A 20551-nucleotide genomic window follows, 5' to 3' on the forward strand; every position below is an offset into this window, starting at 1 on the left:
ATCCAAGAAAGAGAATCTGTTAACACTGTGAAAATAAAAAGAGCAATATTTTAGTTTGAAATAGCCATCTGAAATATTAATGAAGAAAAGACAGGTAAGAAAATACAGAATCTCTAGAGCATTACAAATAGTTGATCAGAAAGATGAATCTATTCCACAAAAAGCTGTAGGTAGGTTTGAAAACTGTTTTATAAATCATAATTTAAAAGCAAACTTGCCAAGCTGCCCCATGTTTGAACTTCTCAGATGTGAGGATTTCATACTAATCTTGCTCCTCTGGTAAACAGACTTATACAACCACTTTGAAGATGCCATCTTGGGCTCGGGGAAAGTTTATTGCTCATTTTTTTTCTCAGTTATTCAGACAGTTTGAAGATCAAATGATTAAACAATAAAATAGAGAAAAGAATCAGAAGATTAATTAATAGCAAAGAATCCTCATCAGCTGTGGCTAGGGGGAATAACATCGCCATTTGTCTCAGTTTTTCTCATCACAGGGCACCAATCTCACAATGATTAACACTAATTGCATCTTTCCGCTGCACAGATGGCCTAGTTTGATAGAAATGACCGTCGTTCTTACAGGAAAATTGCTCTTCAACACTAATAAGAAATAATTTGATATTGTGAGTGAGAGTATGCACAGTCATGTACTCCTTTCTGGCTGAAATGAAAAAGTATCTACTGCACTGAAAGTACAGTTACAGTGCTGTGTGTGTTACTCTTAACTAAATTAGTCTGTCAAGGATTATCTCTGGTTAATTCCCAATTTTGATGAAGCAGTGTCATGACAGGTCCGTGCTGCGTTCAGGCTCCCCTGGTGTTGACAGTTTCCATAAATGAGACCTCATTAATTAACTACATTTATTGTTACTGACATAAAGTTATGCAGGCTTTTCTGTGGTTACTGTGCATTTTTACACTGTGACTATCTCCTCCTGATACCACTGAGTGGTGTTAGTCATCATCCTGCAGTACATTCATTCATATTCATCTAAATCAGGTTGCAGATGAGGTCACCTTTGCAGAAGTGTGAATTTATTTGCTGAAATAATATGAAATTGTTTCCCTTACAGACTGCTCTAGAGGACGGAAGATAATAAAAGATGTGTTTTTATCAGAACAGGGACAGAAATTGCAGTCCCATCAGCATGGAAGTGCAGCTCATAATGTCCTCACCACCCACCTACCAACATCTCCTCTGTAGTTCCCCCTGTGGTGCTAAGATTTCCTGCCGGGAGGGCGGGCAGCTTTACTCATTCTCACCTCTGAAGGGAGCTGCCAGTGTGGCAGAGCAGGCTGGCACCCTGCCCTCTGAACGGGCCAGCCGCCGCCAACACAAACACACACAACATTTACATAAATGGAGACAAATTGGTGCTGTTGTTGCATAAGTAACCACAGCTACTTCAGACTCTGCAGCAGCTGGAGACAGACCAAGACAAAATATTAGAATAACCTCGTGGAAAGGTGAAGTAGTTTACACATATTAAAAAAAAAAAAGAAACAAACTCATTGTGTACAGCTTAATTGTCCATCTTTCAAAAATAGAACTATTTTGTAATCCATGGATTAGATGAGTCATAAGATAATGCACTCTACTTTACTGCCAACATTTGTTTTGTGTAGTTTTTTTTTTTTTTTTTTTCATTTTGGAATTATACCCCTGACATGTCACTCACCTCCCTACTCTTTAATAGCAGAGAGAAGCCAGAAATGATCACAGACATTCCATATTTGACTGGTTGGGATTATGGCTGTACAGTGATGGAAAAATGCAATTTCAGATGAATCTTCATCATCTAAACCATGTGACCTGTTCCAGCATCTGTGAGGCATCTAGGTTTTTGTAAAGTAGAAAGGGCACAGTCAGAGGACCATGAACATGTTAGGTGAAAAAAAACTTTAAAATAGTCTGAGTTTTTCATTTGTAGCTGATACGTAACTGTTTGGGAGTCCTAAAACCAACTTGACTGTTTCTAAATGATGTCTACAAAAAAAAAAAGAAAAAAAGAGAGACGATTGATTTTCATTGTGTTAAAAGACTATATTTAACGTCCACATTTACATTTTTTGTCTCATATTTTACTTCCCCAAGAGACTACTGGTTTATATATCAACCTTAATGATTATAGGTTATAGGTATACATTATTTATACTTATTCACTCCAAGCATGATATTGGGATAATATTAAATCATTTGTGCTTCACAGATTATTTTTGATTACCAGCCTCAAAGACTTGAGAATTTACCCTACGTAACCATAATCACTTTACCCTACGTAACCAGACTTCCCTTCATACTGACATCCTCCAATCCTGGACCAATTCATTTTTTTTCACCAAAATTGCAGGAGTTGCAGTCAACAATATACCTGACACTATGGTAATGTTAATTTTGGCAACTTCAAGTGAAAACAGCAACTTTTGATAAGCTGAAAAAAATTGCCATTTTTTATGTAGTTTTTTTTACCCTACGTAACTGACAAGTTTTTCACAAAGATTTCAGTGAAAATGGCTGAAATTGACAAATGTCTTTGCATGGCCTCAAAGTACTAGAAATACCCTTTCCATCCATGTATTACACTTATGCCACATAAATATAGGCCGACTCATTATCATCTGAACAATTTTTTTACCCTATGTAACTGCTTGACCATGCCCAAATATACTTGTGGCAAAGACAATTCACATCTGAGTATCACAAATACACTGTTGTCCATAAAGTTGGAGTAAAATATTTTTACCTCTTCTCATGAAATGATTATGACAATGTGATTTATTCTTGATAAAGTGTAACTGGGACTCAGTATGTGATCATTATACCTGATCAAAGGTGATTACTGATGTGTATGAATAGCAATAAAAAGAGGAATGTGCATGAGAACAAAAATATTTAAACTTTATGGGCAATAGTGTACATCCAAATGTCAGAAATAACTCACATTTGAATAACTTCAAGGCCTTGAATGAAGAATATCAAAATCAAGCCAAGTTAGTGAAATACTGATTGTTGCCACTGCTGCAGTTCAGCACTGAAGGAAAATGATACATCTCGTTTCTGAAGGAAACATGGGAGAAGTAAGCTGCAGAAGTTGCATTACTTCACATATGCATGCATGTCCTGTTACTCTGGACAAACAGTTTCAAAATTAGGTTTAGTGTCACAAAGCATCGTCTTACATGGACAGCCATTACCCTGAGTCATGGAGTGAGACAGCCTTTGTCTCTGCTTTTAGCCTCAGGATTCCTCTGAGTTCACTGAAAAGTCTCTAATGTTGATACTTTTGTAGCTACACTGCACTTCTGTGTTTCTGGAAACTCAGAAGTGAAGATGCAAAGCGTGGGCTGGTCTTTAAATTCCAATATCACATTAATAATTCATGAACAATAAATACTGTACTGAGCAGAACAAGCATGTGCTTCTTTGCAGGCACTAAGTCTTTCCTACACTCTTTGGCCAAATTGTTCTGCCTCAAAATGGCAACCGCTGCAATTTGTCTCACTGTAATGATATAATACACTTATTTAGAGACGTATGGCTGGTGCAGCTGGGTTTTCTGAAGCATTATTATCCTATCGACCCGTGCATTTTCTACATGTTGTTCCAAAGGGGCTGTGCTCCACCCTCACATAAAGCAATATCATATTACAGACCCCCACCCACTTGTCTGTCAGTCTCCTATGATTTGATCATGCACTGGTTTCTGTGTAACATTAGACTCCATGGTGCAAAGTGCATTATGTGTATTATGTGGCAGAGGGATAGGTATATAGACATGAACACACTTTATACTTCTGAGGGCCTTGTTAATGGGTTATTATATACAATATTTTTCTCAGCTGGTCTTGTTTTAAATAATCTTGACTTTTTTTTTTTTTGACTAATTTGACTAACTTGTCTCCAGTGTTTTTTGTAATTCATCCAGGTAGTCTTTATTTTTACATTTTTATTAAACCACCCTTTTCATTGTTTTCATTGGTTTTTATCACCATTGTTGCTCTGCTAAAGCGGCTTTGTGATCGTTTCTGATTCCTTCTCTGTCAGTGAGACTATGCAAAAAGTACTGCACCAATTTTCATGAAACCTGGTGGAAAAGTAGGACATGGACCAGGAATTAACTCCTTAAATTTTAGAGCAGATCCATATAAAGTTGTGGAGGCTGAAATTGTTTTTCCAACTCCTTCAATACTGCAGAACCACAAGCAAACTTGGGATGGTAAAACCAACTGGCACAAATCAACCCATTAAGACGAAGACCTTTGTTACCGTGGTAACAGTCAGCCACACCAAAGAAACTAAACTGAAAAGAACTGAAAGCTAATATATATTATTCCATTGCAAAATAATCACTTGGCAGCTGAAGACATCCCAGTTTTGTCTTTTTCCTCTAATCTCTTATTCTATAGTCTTTTTGTAAAGAACATATATAGTAACAAATGAAAGCTAATGTTTGTTCCAAGGCCACATGAGTGTATAACAGCAGAGCTACACCAAAGAATACAGAAGCAAAGAGATGGAACTTTTGTTTTTTTGACAGTAGCTTTCAGTCTGAAATGGTGGAGGTACAGCTCTGCTACTTCACACTGATGCTACCATGGGACAAAACTTAGTCTACGTTCTCATCAATCTACAGTAAGTTGGACATCAGAAAAATACAGACAATGACATTAACATAGAAGAAGAAACTGGAGGTTATTGAGGACTGATTTTGGTCTTGTGTGGTTGAAATTAAGCTCTATTCCTGCATGTTTCTGGTGTTGGATGAAACATTGTTAACATAAGTTCTTTGGCTAGACTTCTGTCATTTTGGACTGAAAGCAAATTTCCCCTTTGCTTCTAAACTTTTCGGCTGCTGTAACCAGGGGCACATACTGTCAAAACAGGTTATAACTTGTGGGTTGGTTTGTTGATTTAATAATGTTGCAGAACAAGAAGAAGACAGAATGGGCTTTTGGCTGTGGTGGAGGTCTGCACTCTGTGTGCCCCTCTAGCATTTTGATTATTGTCCACCTGACATATAATGAGGTCAGCGTGTCGGTCAACACTTTGTTGATGCTCAGTATTCTTCGTCTAAATTTGCTGAAATGAGTCTTTTAACTTGTCTTCAAATGGGGCTTTTGCTACTTTGTCCTTTGTCCATCCATCTGGTCCATCGTTAGGTGTGAGTTTGTTCTGGAATTTAGGTTTTATGAATATATTGCTGACTGATTCAAGGTCTGATTTCTGGAAACTATTCAACCCCTCTGCTGTCTAAGCTAAGTTAATGAAACAAATGTTATTAACAAGTATCTCTTCTGTCCTTATGGAGGTTGATGAGATATCCATCCTTGTTTTATTGGCTCATGTCGTTCATCTTTCTTATTTCGCAGAATTCTTGTTGTAACTCCTTCAATTAGTTTTTAGCAGTTAGTTTTATTTCAGTATCTGTTGTTATCTCTGCCAAGGAATTTATGACCTTTTCTGTTTGTTAGTTTGTTAGTGTGCAAAAACTTCTGCACTGGTTTTTTAATAAAACTTGGTGGAAGAGAAGCTGATCCCTAAAAAGGGGTGGAGGTGGAATTGTTTTTCACTTTCTTTAACATTAGAGAGCCCCAAGCTAAACCATTGTTACCATGGTGAAAGTTAAACTAACCAGTGGCACTAGCTGACAAAAAGGCGGAAAACTTTAGTCATAATTTATGCTTAAATAATACAATGGGATGAGACGGAGAGTGGACTGTGGGTGTTGGTGAAGTTCAGCACTGTCTGAGTGACCTTATAGTTATTATTGTTTTTTTTAACTGTAAATGAGGTTTCAGTCCCAATATTTTCCCAAATGAGATAAATAGGTGTTATTATAGATGAGGAAATCTGGAGTTGTGCAGAAATGTAGGCATACCATATGTGTTTTTATGTTAAACAATGTGTTGATGCACATGGGAGTGACAGTGAGACTGGGTTGTGTGTGTTCAGGCTCAGGATGAGTTAAATATTTCGCCCGGCCTGTTGTGCTGTTGTGGTTCTGTGTGGGAGGAGGAGTGAGAGAGAGTTCGAGAGCTAGCAGCTGTAGCTATGGTGAGTAGGGGGCGGCTGGCTCGAAGGATATTATAGAAGTGGGAGGGGGATTATTTGTCAAGGGGAGTTAACAGGGAGTGTGGGGGAGGTGGGGGTCCTCCAAGATGCCCTTCTCTCTCACCCAGCAACCACCCCCCCCTCCCGCCCCACCGCCCTCACTAACTCAGTGACTCACTCTGTTCTTCCTCAGTCTCTTTTTTTGTCCCTCTCCCTGGTTTTGGTCACCCACTCAGCCACGACTCACTTCAGACTGACAGTAATAAAAATAATAAAAAAAAACCACACTCTCAGGGGACGGCGTTTTCTCATCTCAGAAAGTCGAGAGGAAGAGAGCAGCTCAGAGGAGGTAAAGCCAAGACAGGTCAAAGTCTGAAACTTCTTTTCCTTCCTTCCTGGCTTCCTGATCCGTCCATCCCCCTTCCCTTCTGCTGCTCTGGATGCTCTTTGTTACGTCATCTGTCTTTTCCTATTATCTTCCAAACACCCCCCTCTCCCGTCACCCCAGTGGTGAGTCACTACCTGTATTGTTTCCTCAGTAACAAGAGGATTGATCAGTGCCACTCACAGTGTTTCTGTTGTCCTGCTTGATCAGTCTAATGCAGGGGCTCCTGGCTGCAGTCCTGGAGGGTGGGTAGGGGGATTTAGAGGATAATTGAAGGGGGGGAAGTCCTCCACCAAGCTCTTACTAATCTAGGAAATGGAGGCACTTTGCCAGCTCAAAGGGGTGAATGTTATTCTTGGTGTGACGGGGCCTCAGTGCTAACTATTCCAGTAAGTGAAGAGTGACATCACTGGAGCTGTTTGGTAAATGATATCATGGACATGCAACTAACATGTCTTTCACTGTGTACCAGTGGATCAGTCATGAAAGACTGGTTTCATTGTCCCCCCAGTGGTAGCATATAACTTCATATATTACTGCAGTACTGTATGTTTGAGATATTTGTTCTTGACTTGAGCATTTTCCTTCTGTTTTTTCAGAAGAATGCAGCAAAAATAACAGAGCAAATGGTAGGATCATTTGTAGCCTTGGAAAAGACACAACCAGGAAATTCTTTGGCATGGGAGATGCTCAGTCGCCATGGAGATGGTTTAGTTTGTCATCACATGATATTGAATTTCAGTCACATGATAACAGAAGGCCTCTGGCTCTGGCCTCTTTGATCATCCTCTAACAATGTCCTCTTATGAATGTGTTCATTCTTAATCAGAACACATTGTTATGGATATTGTAATAATGTTCTCAATCTGTAATAAAAATAAATTAACAAAAAACAACCAAATGATGAATACATACCCTGTGTGAAAAAACATGTTTTGTTGAATGATATGAATACAAACTAGGCTTATTAACTGAAATTGTATTGTTTGTTTAGGAAAGTAACTAAAACACATTACACATCTCACCTATTGAATTTCACTTTGGACAAATTTCCCATGTTAGAAAATAAAGAAAAAAATAACACTGAAACAAAATATTATGAGGGAGTAAAAACTAACAAACCTAGTTTAAAGGCAATTAGACCAGAATTTTAAGGAGAAACTCAAAAAAAAAAAGAAAAAAAAAAAAAAAAGAAAAATACAAACCTCTCACTGCTTTACACATGGATATTTTAGAGATATATCATCTTGTAGAGTTGTGACATTGGTAATCTAGTATTAGTAATCACTGTTTACTCTCATCTAAAGTGTTGAGGTATTTACATGATGATGGTGTCACCTTTGCTCAGCTCTAACCTGTTACGTTTTGTTGTGTTGTTGTTTTCAGGCCCCCTCTCCGTCCGATGGTATGGTGCTGCCCTGTCAAAGCAGCCCAGAGGACTCTGGCAGTACCTCCGGAGACGGGACAGTCCACACCTCAGTGGGCCGGGGGGGTAACTCGCGCTGGTCTACTCTGTCCTGGGACGCCCCCTCTGATCTACTGTCCCCCCCGACACCGGACCCCAGTGGTACAGTCCATTTGGACAGCGACTCCAGGCCCAGTTCAGGTAAACACAGCCAGGTGGACACTGCACACACACACACACACACACACACACACACACACACACACACACACACACACGCACACACACACACACACACACACACACAAACGATTAAAACAACTGTAAACACCTTGGGGTCACTGCACTGACCTGCACAATGACCAACACAGTTTGTCGCCTTCTGTTTTGCATAAGCAGGGCTCACCTTGTGTAACAGAGAAGTCATTAAACATTAACCCTGCTCATTTTTCATTCTGTTTACTTGCACTCTGTGTGACTCTCAGTGGCTCTGACTCACTGAGTTTCTCTCTCGATGTCAACTTTTCAGCCTGTCTTGCCAAACTCTTATCCATTCTCATTGCAGCTGCGGTCCCTGTGTCAAAACAGCCATCTCAGACCTTCCTCTCTCTGCTATGCACTCACACACCTTTTGTACAATTATTTACTTACCTGAAGTGACCGCAAATGAAGCAACAAAATCAACTGAAACCTTAAAATCCAGATACTGTTTATTTCCTTTTTACTTTAAAGTTTTTTTTCCTGTAGGTTGACATGATCATTTTCCAAATCTTATCTTTAATTTTGGTTTTACTGTCCGTGTTTACAGCTATTTCATTTTTGCAGTTTACCACCTACATGATGCATTTCAGTAGTGTGACGCCTTCATCCTGGAATGTATACTGATAAAGTCTGAATTTCTTGGGAGATGTCACATTGTCACATAGTTTTCTCTTGACATGTGTTCAAAATAAATGCCATGACAGCTGAATGAATTTTCTCTGTATGGCAAGTGGAAAACCTACATGTTAAAAGGTACAAAAACTGACAGGTGTGCAAAGAAGCACTGTTGACAATATATTGCGCAATACTGGACGTTTTTTTCATTTAATATAATTGATTCATATGTTTACTTTTGTTGTTGTAAGTGCAACAACTAAATGGCAAACTAGAAACAACTAAAAAATACATTAAAAAAAAAAAATCTAAATATCATATTGTGTATTTTATATACAACTATTATAAAGGGTCTATCTCTTTGCTTTTTGTCCTATATTCTGATGTTATTTTGAACTTATATTCAGCCCCAATTTTGATTAAATTTAGGTCATTCTCAATTTTCTTAATATTCTCTTTCTGCTCATCATAATTATGGAGAAACGATAAACGGATGTTGTCACTTGGATGCTATTGTTCTTTGTCAATGACACATGCACATACTGATGTTTCCCTCTGTCCTGTACAGGTTTCTATTCAGTGAGTGGGAGTTCTCTGTCAGACTCCTGCTACTCTGTGTCCAGTGAAGCTGCTCAGGCTGGACAGGCAGCTCCGGCCAGACCTCTGAAGCTGTGGGAGCAGGTGCCACTGTCTGTTGACAACACTGACATCCTGTGGTCAGAAGGTGCACTGCAGGTGCAGCAGCAGCAGCAGCAGCAGCAGCCACTGCAGAGCAGCAGCGAGGAGGCTGAACCAACAGAAGACACATCAGCTCCAGGTGAGCAGCTGCAGAAAAGGAAGTCATGCTACGTATCTGTGCTGTAGATGTGAAGAAAGCATGGGGGTCTTCTATATGTAGACCAGAGACATTAGAGTGTAGACATTTTCAATAGATTTTAAGTCTTCAATTTTGTTTTTGATTTCACTCTAATTTTAGATAGTTTATGAGTGCATGAGTATTTTAAGTTTCATTTGAAATTTTAGTGTTATTTTTTCAGGAATTATGAGACTGGTTGACATATGTATCGAGATATGTTACTAATGTGTATGAAATGACGATGTTAAGTAAAAATGTACATTTTGTCTGAAAATCTTGTTTTTGTCTCTTTCAGTCCCAATAGACCTCGAAGTGACTGGTCTAAGCTTTCTGTCAGACCTCTGCTCAGGACTCAGTGACTCCCTAATTGCTTCCCTCCTCCTGCTTCTCCATCCCACACCTTCCTCTGCCACCTCCGCCTCCATCCACTCAAAATCTCAACTGGATCCACGCTTTTGTACAGATCTGGTGTCACGTCGGACCAAAGAGGTTTACACTTACCCCAGCCCACTGCACGCTGTCGCCCTTCAAAGCCCTCTCTTCACCGCCCAGGACCCATCAGCTTCCTGCAGTCCTGAAGGACCCCAACCCGATGACGCAACAGAATCCACCTTGGATCATAGTCCTCTTCAGACTAATCACACCCCCACCCAGGCATCCGTCACCCAGCTGGAGCAGTATATCTCGCGGCTGGCTCGGCAGTATCTCATTCGTATGACCTCCTCCACCTCTGATCTTACTTCAGCTGCGACTCCTGGTTCAGTGTTGCACAGAGGCCTTTGTACTCCAGGCAAAAGTCATGGTTCCACTCAGTCCCTTTCTGCCTTCGAGAGCCGCAGCACACCCTGCACTCTGCCTGGGGGCAGCGCTACACCCTGTAAGTCACTGCTGGGGAACTCGGCAAGAGTCAGCCTCAGCACGACAGGAAAAAAGGCCACTAGAAACTCCATCAACCTGGGGAACCTTCCTTCAGCTACTGGTGAGGATTTAAGCATAAACCTGCATCTTAACCTTAACTTGAACCTAAATCCCAGTTTAAATCCAAGCCGTGGACTGGTGGACACACCCAAAACTGGCAGTTGTGGAGCTTTGAGAGGTGACTTTGCCACAGCCTCCACTGCCTCAGCATCGTCACTCTCCTCCTCCACTCCCACCCCAGCACTTAGACCCCGCCCTCGGATTTCCACCTGCCCCTCCAGCCTGAGTCACCGCAGCTCTCTGGAGGTCACATCTGCATCAGGAGCCAGTTCTGCGTTTGGATCATCTGCCTTCTGTCGTTCCCTGGATTGGAGCGGCGGCATTCCACCTGAGGCAGCATCAGTGTACGGTTCAAACACTGGATCAGCTCCGGGGTCTCAGCGGAGCAGCTTGATCCAAGAGTCCAGCTCCAGTCCAAAGCTAAGTGAAGACTCACCCATGGTAGGGGAGATCTCACGCCTCTCTGGCCTCTCCAGGGCTGTTGTGGTTGGACTGATGGAGGAAGGTGTAGAGCTTGATATTGACTGCTTTCAAGGTGATACCACAGGTGAAATAAGAGGTCATGGTAAAAGTCACCTGACGCCCCAGGCAGATCAGTCACATGACTACGCAAGAGTGAGCGACCTGAACCCCCAGAGGCCAATCCAGCTGTCTCTGAGCCTCACACATTCACCTCAGTCTCAGTCCAGCCTCACCCCTCCACTCTCACACTCCAGCAGTCCCATACATCCATACCAGTCCATCCATATCCCCCCTCCACACTATTCCTCACACTGTCACTATCAGCAGCTTCCTTCCCCATCTGACCTCCCCTCCTCTACCGCTTCTTCTCCTGCCTCCCGTCCGACCCCGAGAGGCAGATCCCCTCCCCGTCCTCTACAGCCCTCCCCCATGGGTGCCACCCCGCTCTCCGTTTTCCGCCGTGATGCACCCTTCCAGTGCTCCCTTCCCCGGACAAACACCAGGAGCTCTACTCTGGATCACGGCGGCTTCCAGCATCGAGGTGGATCCCTTCGGCAGAGCGGGGGAGGAGGTGGTGGTGGGTGGAAGAGAGGGGAAGGAGAGGGGCTTTACAAAGGGAAACACGCCTCACATAAGCTGATCAGGGCGGCCACAGTGAGCAGCTACGCCAAGAGGGAGGACTACAGCTCTGTTTGGGCTGAAGAAGAAGAAAAGGAAAGAGCAGCACAAACGCCCAGGAAGAACTCCAACAAACTGTGGAGGGGGTTTGAGGGGCGACTGTGGGGTAAAGAGTCTGAAAGTGAAAGGGAGGAGATGGACAGAGCAGAGTATGGTTATGGATGGAGGAGAAACAGCTGTGGTGGAAGCTGGAGGAGGGAACACCGGAGGGAGAAGACTTCATCCAGGGGTAACGACAAGAGGCCAAAAGTTGAGAACTCGCCTATTTTTTCAAAGAAAAAGGGAAGGGAAGAGGGAGAGAGGCGCTGCTCCAGCCTGAGGCTCTCCAGAAGGGCTCTGTTCAGGAGCGAGTCCCAGGGTTTACTGGTGCCTCGTAACCACAATGAAGAACCCTCAAAGCGCTCACACTGGGTCTCCTCATTAGATGTGGGGCAGGGGGGCATGGGGATCAGCAAAGACGGAGGGGTCAGACTGCTGAGAGCTAAAGAGGAGGACAAACGACTGTCCTCCACCGCCAGCCTTTTTAACCTCTCTCGTTCTCAGAGCCTAGAGGGCAGCTGCCAGTCCCTCTCTCCTCTCTCCTCCCCTTCGTTTTCTCCGTCACCTCCTCCTCGAATGCCTCTCCAGCGTTCCCGTTCTCTGAGGGATTTGGGGAGGAGAATGTTCGGCTCCATGAGGTCTCTGAGTCTCAAACGGAAGCCATCCAAGAAGTGATATTTGTACAATAAATGAACATCACAGTAAATGCATCTTCCACATGTTCCAATCTTAACATCAGTGACAGTTGTTATATTTAACATAAGAGGAAGTGCCATCATTTTCTGTATTTAAACTTAAGCTGGTTCTTTAGTAACCATCTCAAACTCCAGTGCTTTTTCCACCATCGACATGATGGAGGATCCTCTCAGGCACGCTAAGTCTGTCAAACTTGCTATTAATCTTCTTGTTATTTGCTCTGTTCATTCATTCTAGTAATGTTTTGTACATTTTTAAAGACATAGCCACATTTTATAGCTTGCCCAAAGTAATTCTTCACTGACTGGGCTAAATTGTACAACTAGAAATTATGAAAAAATAGAAGTATTTAATTTTGAGGTGAAGAATTTATTTGAAGGGCTAAATTATAAACATTTTGATGATATAGTTTGTATATTCAGTAGAATACTCCATAGTGTCAACAAAACACACGGAGCAACAAATTTGACAAAAATGCAGCCCAATTAAAATTTTCAAAAAATACACTATAACCATACCAATGATACACACCTTCATGAGAACACTGGATGGATCTTCTTATAAACCATTAGTATGAATGTGTATGTGTACACTTCCCTTCTGCATGCTGCTCTGTGACTTGTTCAGTGATTTTAACTATTGTGAGAATGTGATATTCCTCTTTTAATGGCAATACTGCCTCTGAAGTACAATCATATTGGCCAGATAATGACCAAAACCAAGCAAATACTCTTTAACTTGATATTGTGCTCAGGACTTTGAAATAAATATTGAATGATTACAATATTGATGAGTTATTTGACACAAAATGTTACATCTCATACATAACGATTAAAGAAATGTTTAAATGAACATGTATCGTGCCTGGTGTATGATCCTTTTCAGAGAGGTTCATTTAGGAAAGCTTGGGCATTCTTTATAAAAAAAATATTTTAATCGAAAACTCACGTCAACATTCACAGCACTGAATGAAATCATGAGGGCAAAAACACAACCTTTGAGCAGTGCATGAAAAGTACCCCATTAGCTTTTAAAGGCGTTTTCTGAAATATCCGTACTCTCGCTTTTAAACTGAAAAATAGCTTTGTTTCCTTGTTGCTAGGAAACTAACTTCCTTGTTGTCTCTGTTCTATTTTCAGCAGCATCATCTTGACTTTCCTCTCTGCCTTCCAGTATTATATGTAGTACATAATCAGTACTAACCCATGATCACCTCAAAAACACTTGCAGTACCGTTAGTGATTTACGATATGCAAAGTGAACATTCTCTCAGTTCAGTTTATGATCTGCTCAATCTGCAAAGATTTTTTCCAAGACTAGGCTTTATTTCTGCTGCGTTGAGCATGCAGACTGAAGTCAGTTGTCTCCTCTGTTGGTTTGGTTAATCTCTTCTCCGGAGCTGGTCTTTAGGCCGGGGGAAAACATGCCTCGATACATGGCTTTCTCCTTTTGCAACTCTCGATTTAACTTCTCCTCAGCCCTCTGCAGGTGCTTTCTCACATTGGCATCTAAGAGAAAAACATGAAAAAGTTTCAGTTGTGATGGGCTCAGACACAAGGAGAGAATGTTTTAAGTTGGTATGGTTTCTCCAGCTCTAACACAGTCACATGTCCATGAGTCAAAAAAATCAGTAAGCCTGTATAAAGTTAGGCCTCCTATAATAATTGAGCAAACTTTGTCTTGCTTATCCTTGATAACTGTCTCCATTCAACTGTATAAAGAGACCATTTAAACAATTCTGATGTCATATTTCATCACATCTTTTCCACCATTTGACATTCAACTCTAGGTGGTTAATTTCTATTGCTATTTGCTACCTGTTAATACCAGTAACATCATTGTAAATTTCAGTAATAGGCTTTGTATTTTTAAAGTTTATTGTTTCAGATATACAGAGCATGTATGAAGTCTGTTCCTTTGTTCAGGGTAATTGTACAAAACACAGAAACTGCTACATGCCAAACATTTCAACTGCCACTTTTACCCTTGTGGGGGGAGATACCCGATATAGGTAACACTACTGGCCCATGTACACAGACTCCCAGGCAGTAGTGACACCTAGAGGACAAAGCATAACATAGGGTCATGCAAACATATTGAAAATTTCAGAATTAATACAGTTGCATGTAATTCATGCAGTGCTGTTATGACGGGTTCTCCTCCCTGATTGATACCACAGTTCCAGACTGTGTGTCATTAAATGTTGCTGCAGAAGATGTATCTGTTCTTCCTCAGCTCACATTAATACAGTTTGACAGGTAACACCTAAAAACCTCACTTGTCTCATTCCTAGTGCAGAACACAATGAGTGATCTTTAAAGGTAACAGAAAACTGTTTTCACATATTATATAGTAGAACAATAAACAATAACTTCTCCACTTTTACATCTTCTATGAAAACATAGACTGATGTGCATGGCATAGTAGGAAAAAGCCAAGGGTTCACACTAAGTTTTTCATTGTAAAAACACATTTGAATCCATCGCATAATGTCAGTTCACCTGATCTTACCATTAGGCTGCTCCCTGCAGGCCTGGGTGAGGTACTGTTTGGCAGTTTGTGCATCTCCCAGTTCCAGTGTGGCCACTCCTGCCCTGTAAAGTGCTTTAACATCACCTGGTCGCCACTGCAGCACCCGCAGGCTGTACTCCTGGACACGACTGTAGTCAACATTCTGTTTCTGCAGCAAACAGGCTTAAAGAGATACAACACAATAGAAAAAATATATACATACCATACTGTATATACAATGACTGGAGTATGTAGTGATAATATCACAGACTCTAGAGCTTTTTGACAAAGCTTGTATGCATGCTTGTACATGCCGTAAACACTTTTAGAATCAACACTAAACAATTCTGTCAACAGTATTTATACTTGGGGAGGATATTGTGTTGGTCACCTTAACTGCACTTATTGTGCAGTTGCTTATTATACTTATTAGATCACATATACCTTGACTGAATGCATTCAAAATCCATTTTCCACAGCACAGAATATTTCATCTCCAGTGAGGTGAGACATTAACAGAATGGCTTGGTCATACTAATCACTATCATGTATGCAGGATGATAAAGTTTGTAGGTCAAACAACAATGCTGCAATAACAAAGCATGGAGGCGAAAGTATCATGCAGTGAGTTTTCGGTGGAGTTTTTCATTAAAGTGATGGCATCAAGAAGGAGATTTATGTGGATATACTTAACCTTCATAAGAAGATATCGATCAGGAAGGTAAAACTGAAGACACAAGCAGATCTATAACCAAAATGCTAAGCATTTTTGCAAATTAACATGGTAAAGTAAGGCCAACAAAGTCAACATTTTGGAATCTCCATCACAAAGCCTTGACCCTGATCCAATACAATCTTTGTAGGCTGAACTGAAACAGTATGTTTGCACAAACCAGGAGGAACTGGCCAAAATTCTGATGTGAATTTTGTGGAAGTATTTGATTCAGGTAACACAATTTAAAGACAATACCACTAATGTTAACAATGCGTATTTAAACTTTTGAACCTCGAAGAATGTGAAAAACAGAAAAAAACCTCGCTCTACAATTATTCTGAAATATCACATCACCAAATTTCAGGGAAAAGGCTAAGAGAACTAAGATGTAATTTTTATATTAAACTGAAATGCTTAGAAATGTAAAACATTGGGTTTAAATGCATCCAACCAAGGTGTGTGTAAAGTTATAACTCTGATTACATATACCAGCTAGGTTGTTGTAGCAGTCCACTTGTGTGTTCCTCAGTAAGGCCTCCTGTTCAGGTGTGAGAGTAGGTGTCTCAGGTCCAAGTCCTTTCATGGATGACATGACATCAGAGTCCAGGCCACGGAGGACCAGCAGAGCACAGTGATACCGCCTGATGGCTGAACGAATGTTCTTTTCACGGTAGAAAGCATTCCCCTCTGTTTTCATTTGGGCTGCTTCTTCTAACAAAGCCCAAACCGGCTTGTGAAGCGCTGTTCTGTGGCCAGAACAGCTTGGTTCTTCTGCTGCAGCTGCTCCTTGCACATCCATACTCTCCTCCTCTCCTGCTGTCTCCATTTAACTGCTGTTAAAATCAAAACTACAGGTAGATAATGTGCAAACAAGCACTTGAACAGCTTTACACACACCCTTGATTTACAGTGCGTCTCAAAAGAATGCACAAAATTTTTTCACATATAAAGAACATAACGCGTGCTGCACCTCCTCAGCCTGACTTATAAGGTGCACTACTGCCACCCAGTGGCCTGACTTATCAGTGCATGCCAAAGTTTTTGGACAGACGGATGGAGAGACAACCAACTGATGACAATATCCTGCAGCCAGTGTGGCTGAGGGTAAAAACCTTGAGGTAGAAAATTATGTAATATGCAGGACTTAAATATGACTATTGTGATGATGGGGGAGGGGGGTGTGTGTGTGAACCCTTTTACTTAAATATTGACTTAGTTATCAACACAGCTTAAGTTCTTAGCACGGTCTTAACAAAGACCATGTGTTTCCACCAAGATTTGAGGCTCAGAAAGGTAATTCTTTGAACTTAAGTGTGAGAATGACAGATTTCAGCTATATAGGAATGTGATCTATACTAGAGACTTCAAAGTCAGGACTGGTGTTTTTGCTGCCGATTTTATATCCCACTGATAATTTCACCTGATTACATAAAGGATATATACAACACTGGCATATTTAAGAGGTTACATCTGTTAGAACTGTCCATTAACATACCAATAAAGTGAATGAAAAATCTACACATTCAACATTATGCTCCATAAACCATAGCACAGAGCCATAAGGAAATTTAGGTTATATTTCTTGCAAAAAAAAAAAAAAAAAAACAGCTCTGCCTATTTCACTCTCAATGTCGTACAATCATGTTCATCCACAGAAGAATCCAAATGTCTTGAGTGATCATTGTCAGGTGTGATTGTGGTTAAATTAATAGTAAGGCAAGGGCCTTAGGACGCAGTTGAATCAAAAATTATCAAGAAGGCTGGCTCTGTAATCGCTCTCAGCCCGGACAATTTTGAGACTGTAGTGGCAAGGAGGACGCTTAAGAAACTGATGTCCATCATGGACAACAATGAGCACCCTCTCCACCACACACTAGACAGACAGCAGAGCACCACCTCAAACAGACGGTTACAGTTCCGATGTCAGACAGATACAGGAAATTTTTCCTGCCCATGCCATTGTACTGTGCCTCAATCTGATGCTTAAACTCTGGTAATAAACCTATTTCCACAATGCACTTAAATGTCACTTTGCACCTTCATCATAATGAACATTAGTTTACTTTGCACCTTACAGTTTAATTATCCTTTTTTTTTTAAACCCAGATGTGTTTTTACACTCCTAATTTATTGTGTGTAGTGTGTATGCTCTTGTATTCTACTTTTTTCTTTTTTACTCTTGTTTGCTCTTGCATTCTAATTTTCTACCGTGTGTCATATTGCTGTTGCACTGTAATTTCCCATTTCGGGATCAATAAAGTCTGTCTATGCCTCTTCTGTTCGTTAAATGAATAATAAAGTTAAAAGTGAATAAAATCAGTAGGGCTCACTCCATCTAATATGTGTTATGCTCAGAGCAACCATCTGCATGTTTCATGAACACTACGAAATGAAATTATGTTTTGGAGGCAAAAAAAATATAAATATTTTCAGATCTGTCAGGTGTTCTAAGAATTTTGGCCATCACACTATAACGTACCTGCATTTAGAACTTCATTTATTGGTTGTTTTCTTGTGTTAAGTCTCCATTCTGTTATTCTGTGTCCTACACCAACACAGAAGATGCACCACCACAAACTAATATGAGTGCATTGCCATACAGTTATCAAACGCTACTTATTGTAGCTGATATTTCATTGAGCTGCTGCTTAAGGGCGATAACTTTAATCACCAAACTGCAGGATCACAGATCATACCACAACAACAAACCGTCACTGATCTGAACACCTTCCCACGGACTCTAGAAGAGAAACTTAACTGCTGGTGGCTAAAGCTAAGCTAACCGAGCTAGCAGAGTTTCACAGCTAGCGACCTAAGCTAACCCTTCACTCTGCCTTTACATACAAGTCTGTTAAATGTAGCTTTATTTCCCCCAAAAAATTACACTCTGGTGTATTAAATATGCGATGAATAAACTGCTTGCATGGTCTCACCTTTTACACGCAGCTGGAAAGTCAATAATTTGACACAGCTCCCGCTACTTCTTCACACAGCTGACACACATTTTGCTGCTGTCTGTGCAGACATGGCTTCTTCTTCTTCTTCTGTGTTGTTTAAAGGCGGTTGCCAACTCTACTAGTGCATTACCGCCCCCCTCCGGATGTGAGGGTGGCTTACAGGCTATGACAATACAAATGACATTGTATTGTAAGGAAAGAAAAAAAACAAACTTGGATTCTGTTACTAAGCTTGGTAGCTTTTAAAAACTCAGAAAGATACTCAATAATTTTATATTCTGATGATTTACTTAGAATATTTTTTAAACTGAATGACTCTCCCATGTCCTCTATTTTCCTCTTTGCATTGATTCTTTCCCTGTTATATTTCATGCAGTTCATAAGAATGTGCTCTACAGTCTCAAGAACATTACAGTGATCACATCATGCTTACCTATTAAGAACAGTGTGTTATTTAACCCAGTGGGTCCTAATCTGAGCATTATGAGTATTGTCTCCTCTCTTCTACACCTGCCACCCCGGCGCCACAGACCACCATATGGGTTACAGAGAAAAGTTCTCTTCCCTTGTTTTCTTTGGTCACTGATTTTGCCACATCTTTATATATTTCTTTCCTAATTACTGATTTAGCTTCTAGCTTTGCCAGCGTTACTACAGACTGCTATAGTTTCCATTCTTAGAGCTTTGCATATTTGTCTGCCAGCTCATTCCCCACCAGTCCCACATGAGCTGGTACCTACATAAATCTAAGATTTGTTCCAACACTTTGAATTCGGAGTAACATAACTAATATTTCACAGACTAGGTCATTCCTTTCACTTAAATTACCTGATTTGAGATTTTCCAAAGCTGATAATGAGACTGTACATATTATTACTCTTACTGGCTTAGTTTGCTCCACCCATTGCAGTGCCATTATGATTGCTATAAGTTCAGCTGAGAACGCTGAAAGATGACCTGTTATTCTTGAGGCAAATTTAACATTGAATTCTCCAATCCAATCCACTTTATTTGTTTGGTACATTTAAACAACAAGAATGTTTCCATAGTGCTGCACATTATAAAAAAATAAAACAGTTAAAAGAAATACAGTAAAAACAATAAATAAGTACTTAAAACTACAACAAATAAAACAATAAAATCTGGAAGTTTAGTACTACAAATGCTACAGACACTATTTCAGTGTCTGCTTGCTTGGATCTGTCAGTAAAAACTTGAACATATCCATAATATCTGTCCACATACGTCATTGCCAATTGTCCACAATCTCCCTTGTGTTTCTTCATTTTGTGTTTTTCTCTTTTCTTTTTTGTTTTTTTTTTTTTGTTGTGTCAGTCTCTGGAACCAGCAACAACCATGGAGGGTGTGGTGAATGGACCACAATAGGACTAAACACCAATTTTCTCAGCCTTTTCCTGTATACTTCTACCAAATGATCCCTTTTACTTTTTGACTGTTCCAGGTTGGGATGAGGACACATTTTGCTGGATGATCATCCCTACACCCCTGTAAATACACAAAATATAACAAATTTATTTGGAGTCTTCTCAACTCAAGAGGCATTTCACCTATTTCCACCTGTAGTGCACACACTGGCGTGGTTCTTATAGCCCCTGAACATAGCACTTCCTTGTTGTCTTGTGTTATGGTCAAAAAACAAGGTCAAAACAGCAACTACCAATACAGCCACAAAGAAACTATACATATTTCAGATAATCTGAAATGTGTTTTATTTACTATTTTAACCCTCAGGCCATTTTAACACATTTTTGTCATTTTTATCTCTTGATTTGCTGATCATTATGGCTGTGTTAAAATTTATGGCATGAATTTCTATTAAAAATTAAAAGAAAAAACATTTTTTTAAACATATTTTTGAAAATCTAATGTCAATTACTCTTACCGGTCTATTATACAGTACAGACACTTTTAGGACCT

The 20551-nt window shown here is 40.4% G+C and overlaps 2 protein-coding genes and 1 long non-coding RNA gene across 3 annotated transcripts in view; 2 read left to right on the forward strand and 1 right to left on the reverse strand.

Annotated features, from left to right (window-relative positions):
* Positions 1–13232, forward strand: part of LOC115427733 (uncharacterized) — a 14278-nt gene extending 1046 nt beyond the window's left edge. Inside the window, exons 2-4 of the mRNA XM_030146437.1 lie at positions 7827–8046; positions 9290–9538; positions 9873–13232. Coding sequence (XP_030002297.1) covers positions 7827–8046; positions 9290–9538; positions 9873–12409 — 3006 coding nt within the window. The 3' untranslated portion in view covers positions 12410–13232. The remainder of the gene's footprint in view (positions 1–7826; positions 8047–9289; positions 9539–9872) is intronic.
* Positions 1–16900, forward strand: part of LOC115427743 (uncharacterized) — a 24420-nt gene extending 7520 nt beyond the window's left edge. The window contains exons 2-3 of the long non-coding RNA XR_003936541.1: positions 14681–14688; positions 16891–16900. This is a non-coding gene — a long non-coding RNA (uncharacterized LOC115427743). The remainder of the gene's footprint in view (positions 1–14680; positions 14689–16890) is intronic.
* On the reverse strand, positions 13341–18698 carry ttc9c (tetratricopeptide repeat domain 9C). Its single transcript, XM_030146450.1, has 4 exons — positions 18590–18698; positions 16146–16489; positions 14942–15124; positions 13341–13938 (listed from the first exon to the last, which is right to left on the reverse strand). Exons 2-4 carry the CDS (start codon positions 16480–16482, stop codon positions 13787–13789), a joined length of 672 nt encoding a protein of 223 aa, XP_030002310.1. The 5' UTR covers positions 16483–16489; positions 18590–18698; the 3' UTR covers positions 13341–13786.
* Positions 18699–20551: the final 1853 nt, after the last annotated feature.

The sequence above is a fragment of the Sphaeramia orbicularis genome, chromosome 10 (genome assembly GCF_902148855.1).
Source record: "Sphaeramia orbicularis chromosome 10, fSphaOr1.1, whole genome shotgun sequence".
NCBI classification, from domain to species: domain Eukaryota; kingdom Metazoa; phylum Chordata; class Actinopteri; order Kurtiformes; family Apogonidae; genus Sphaeramia; species Sphaeramia orbicularis.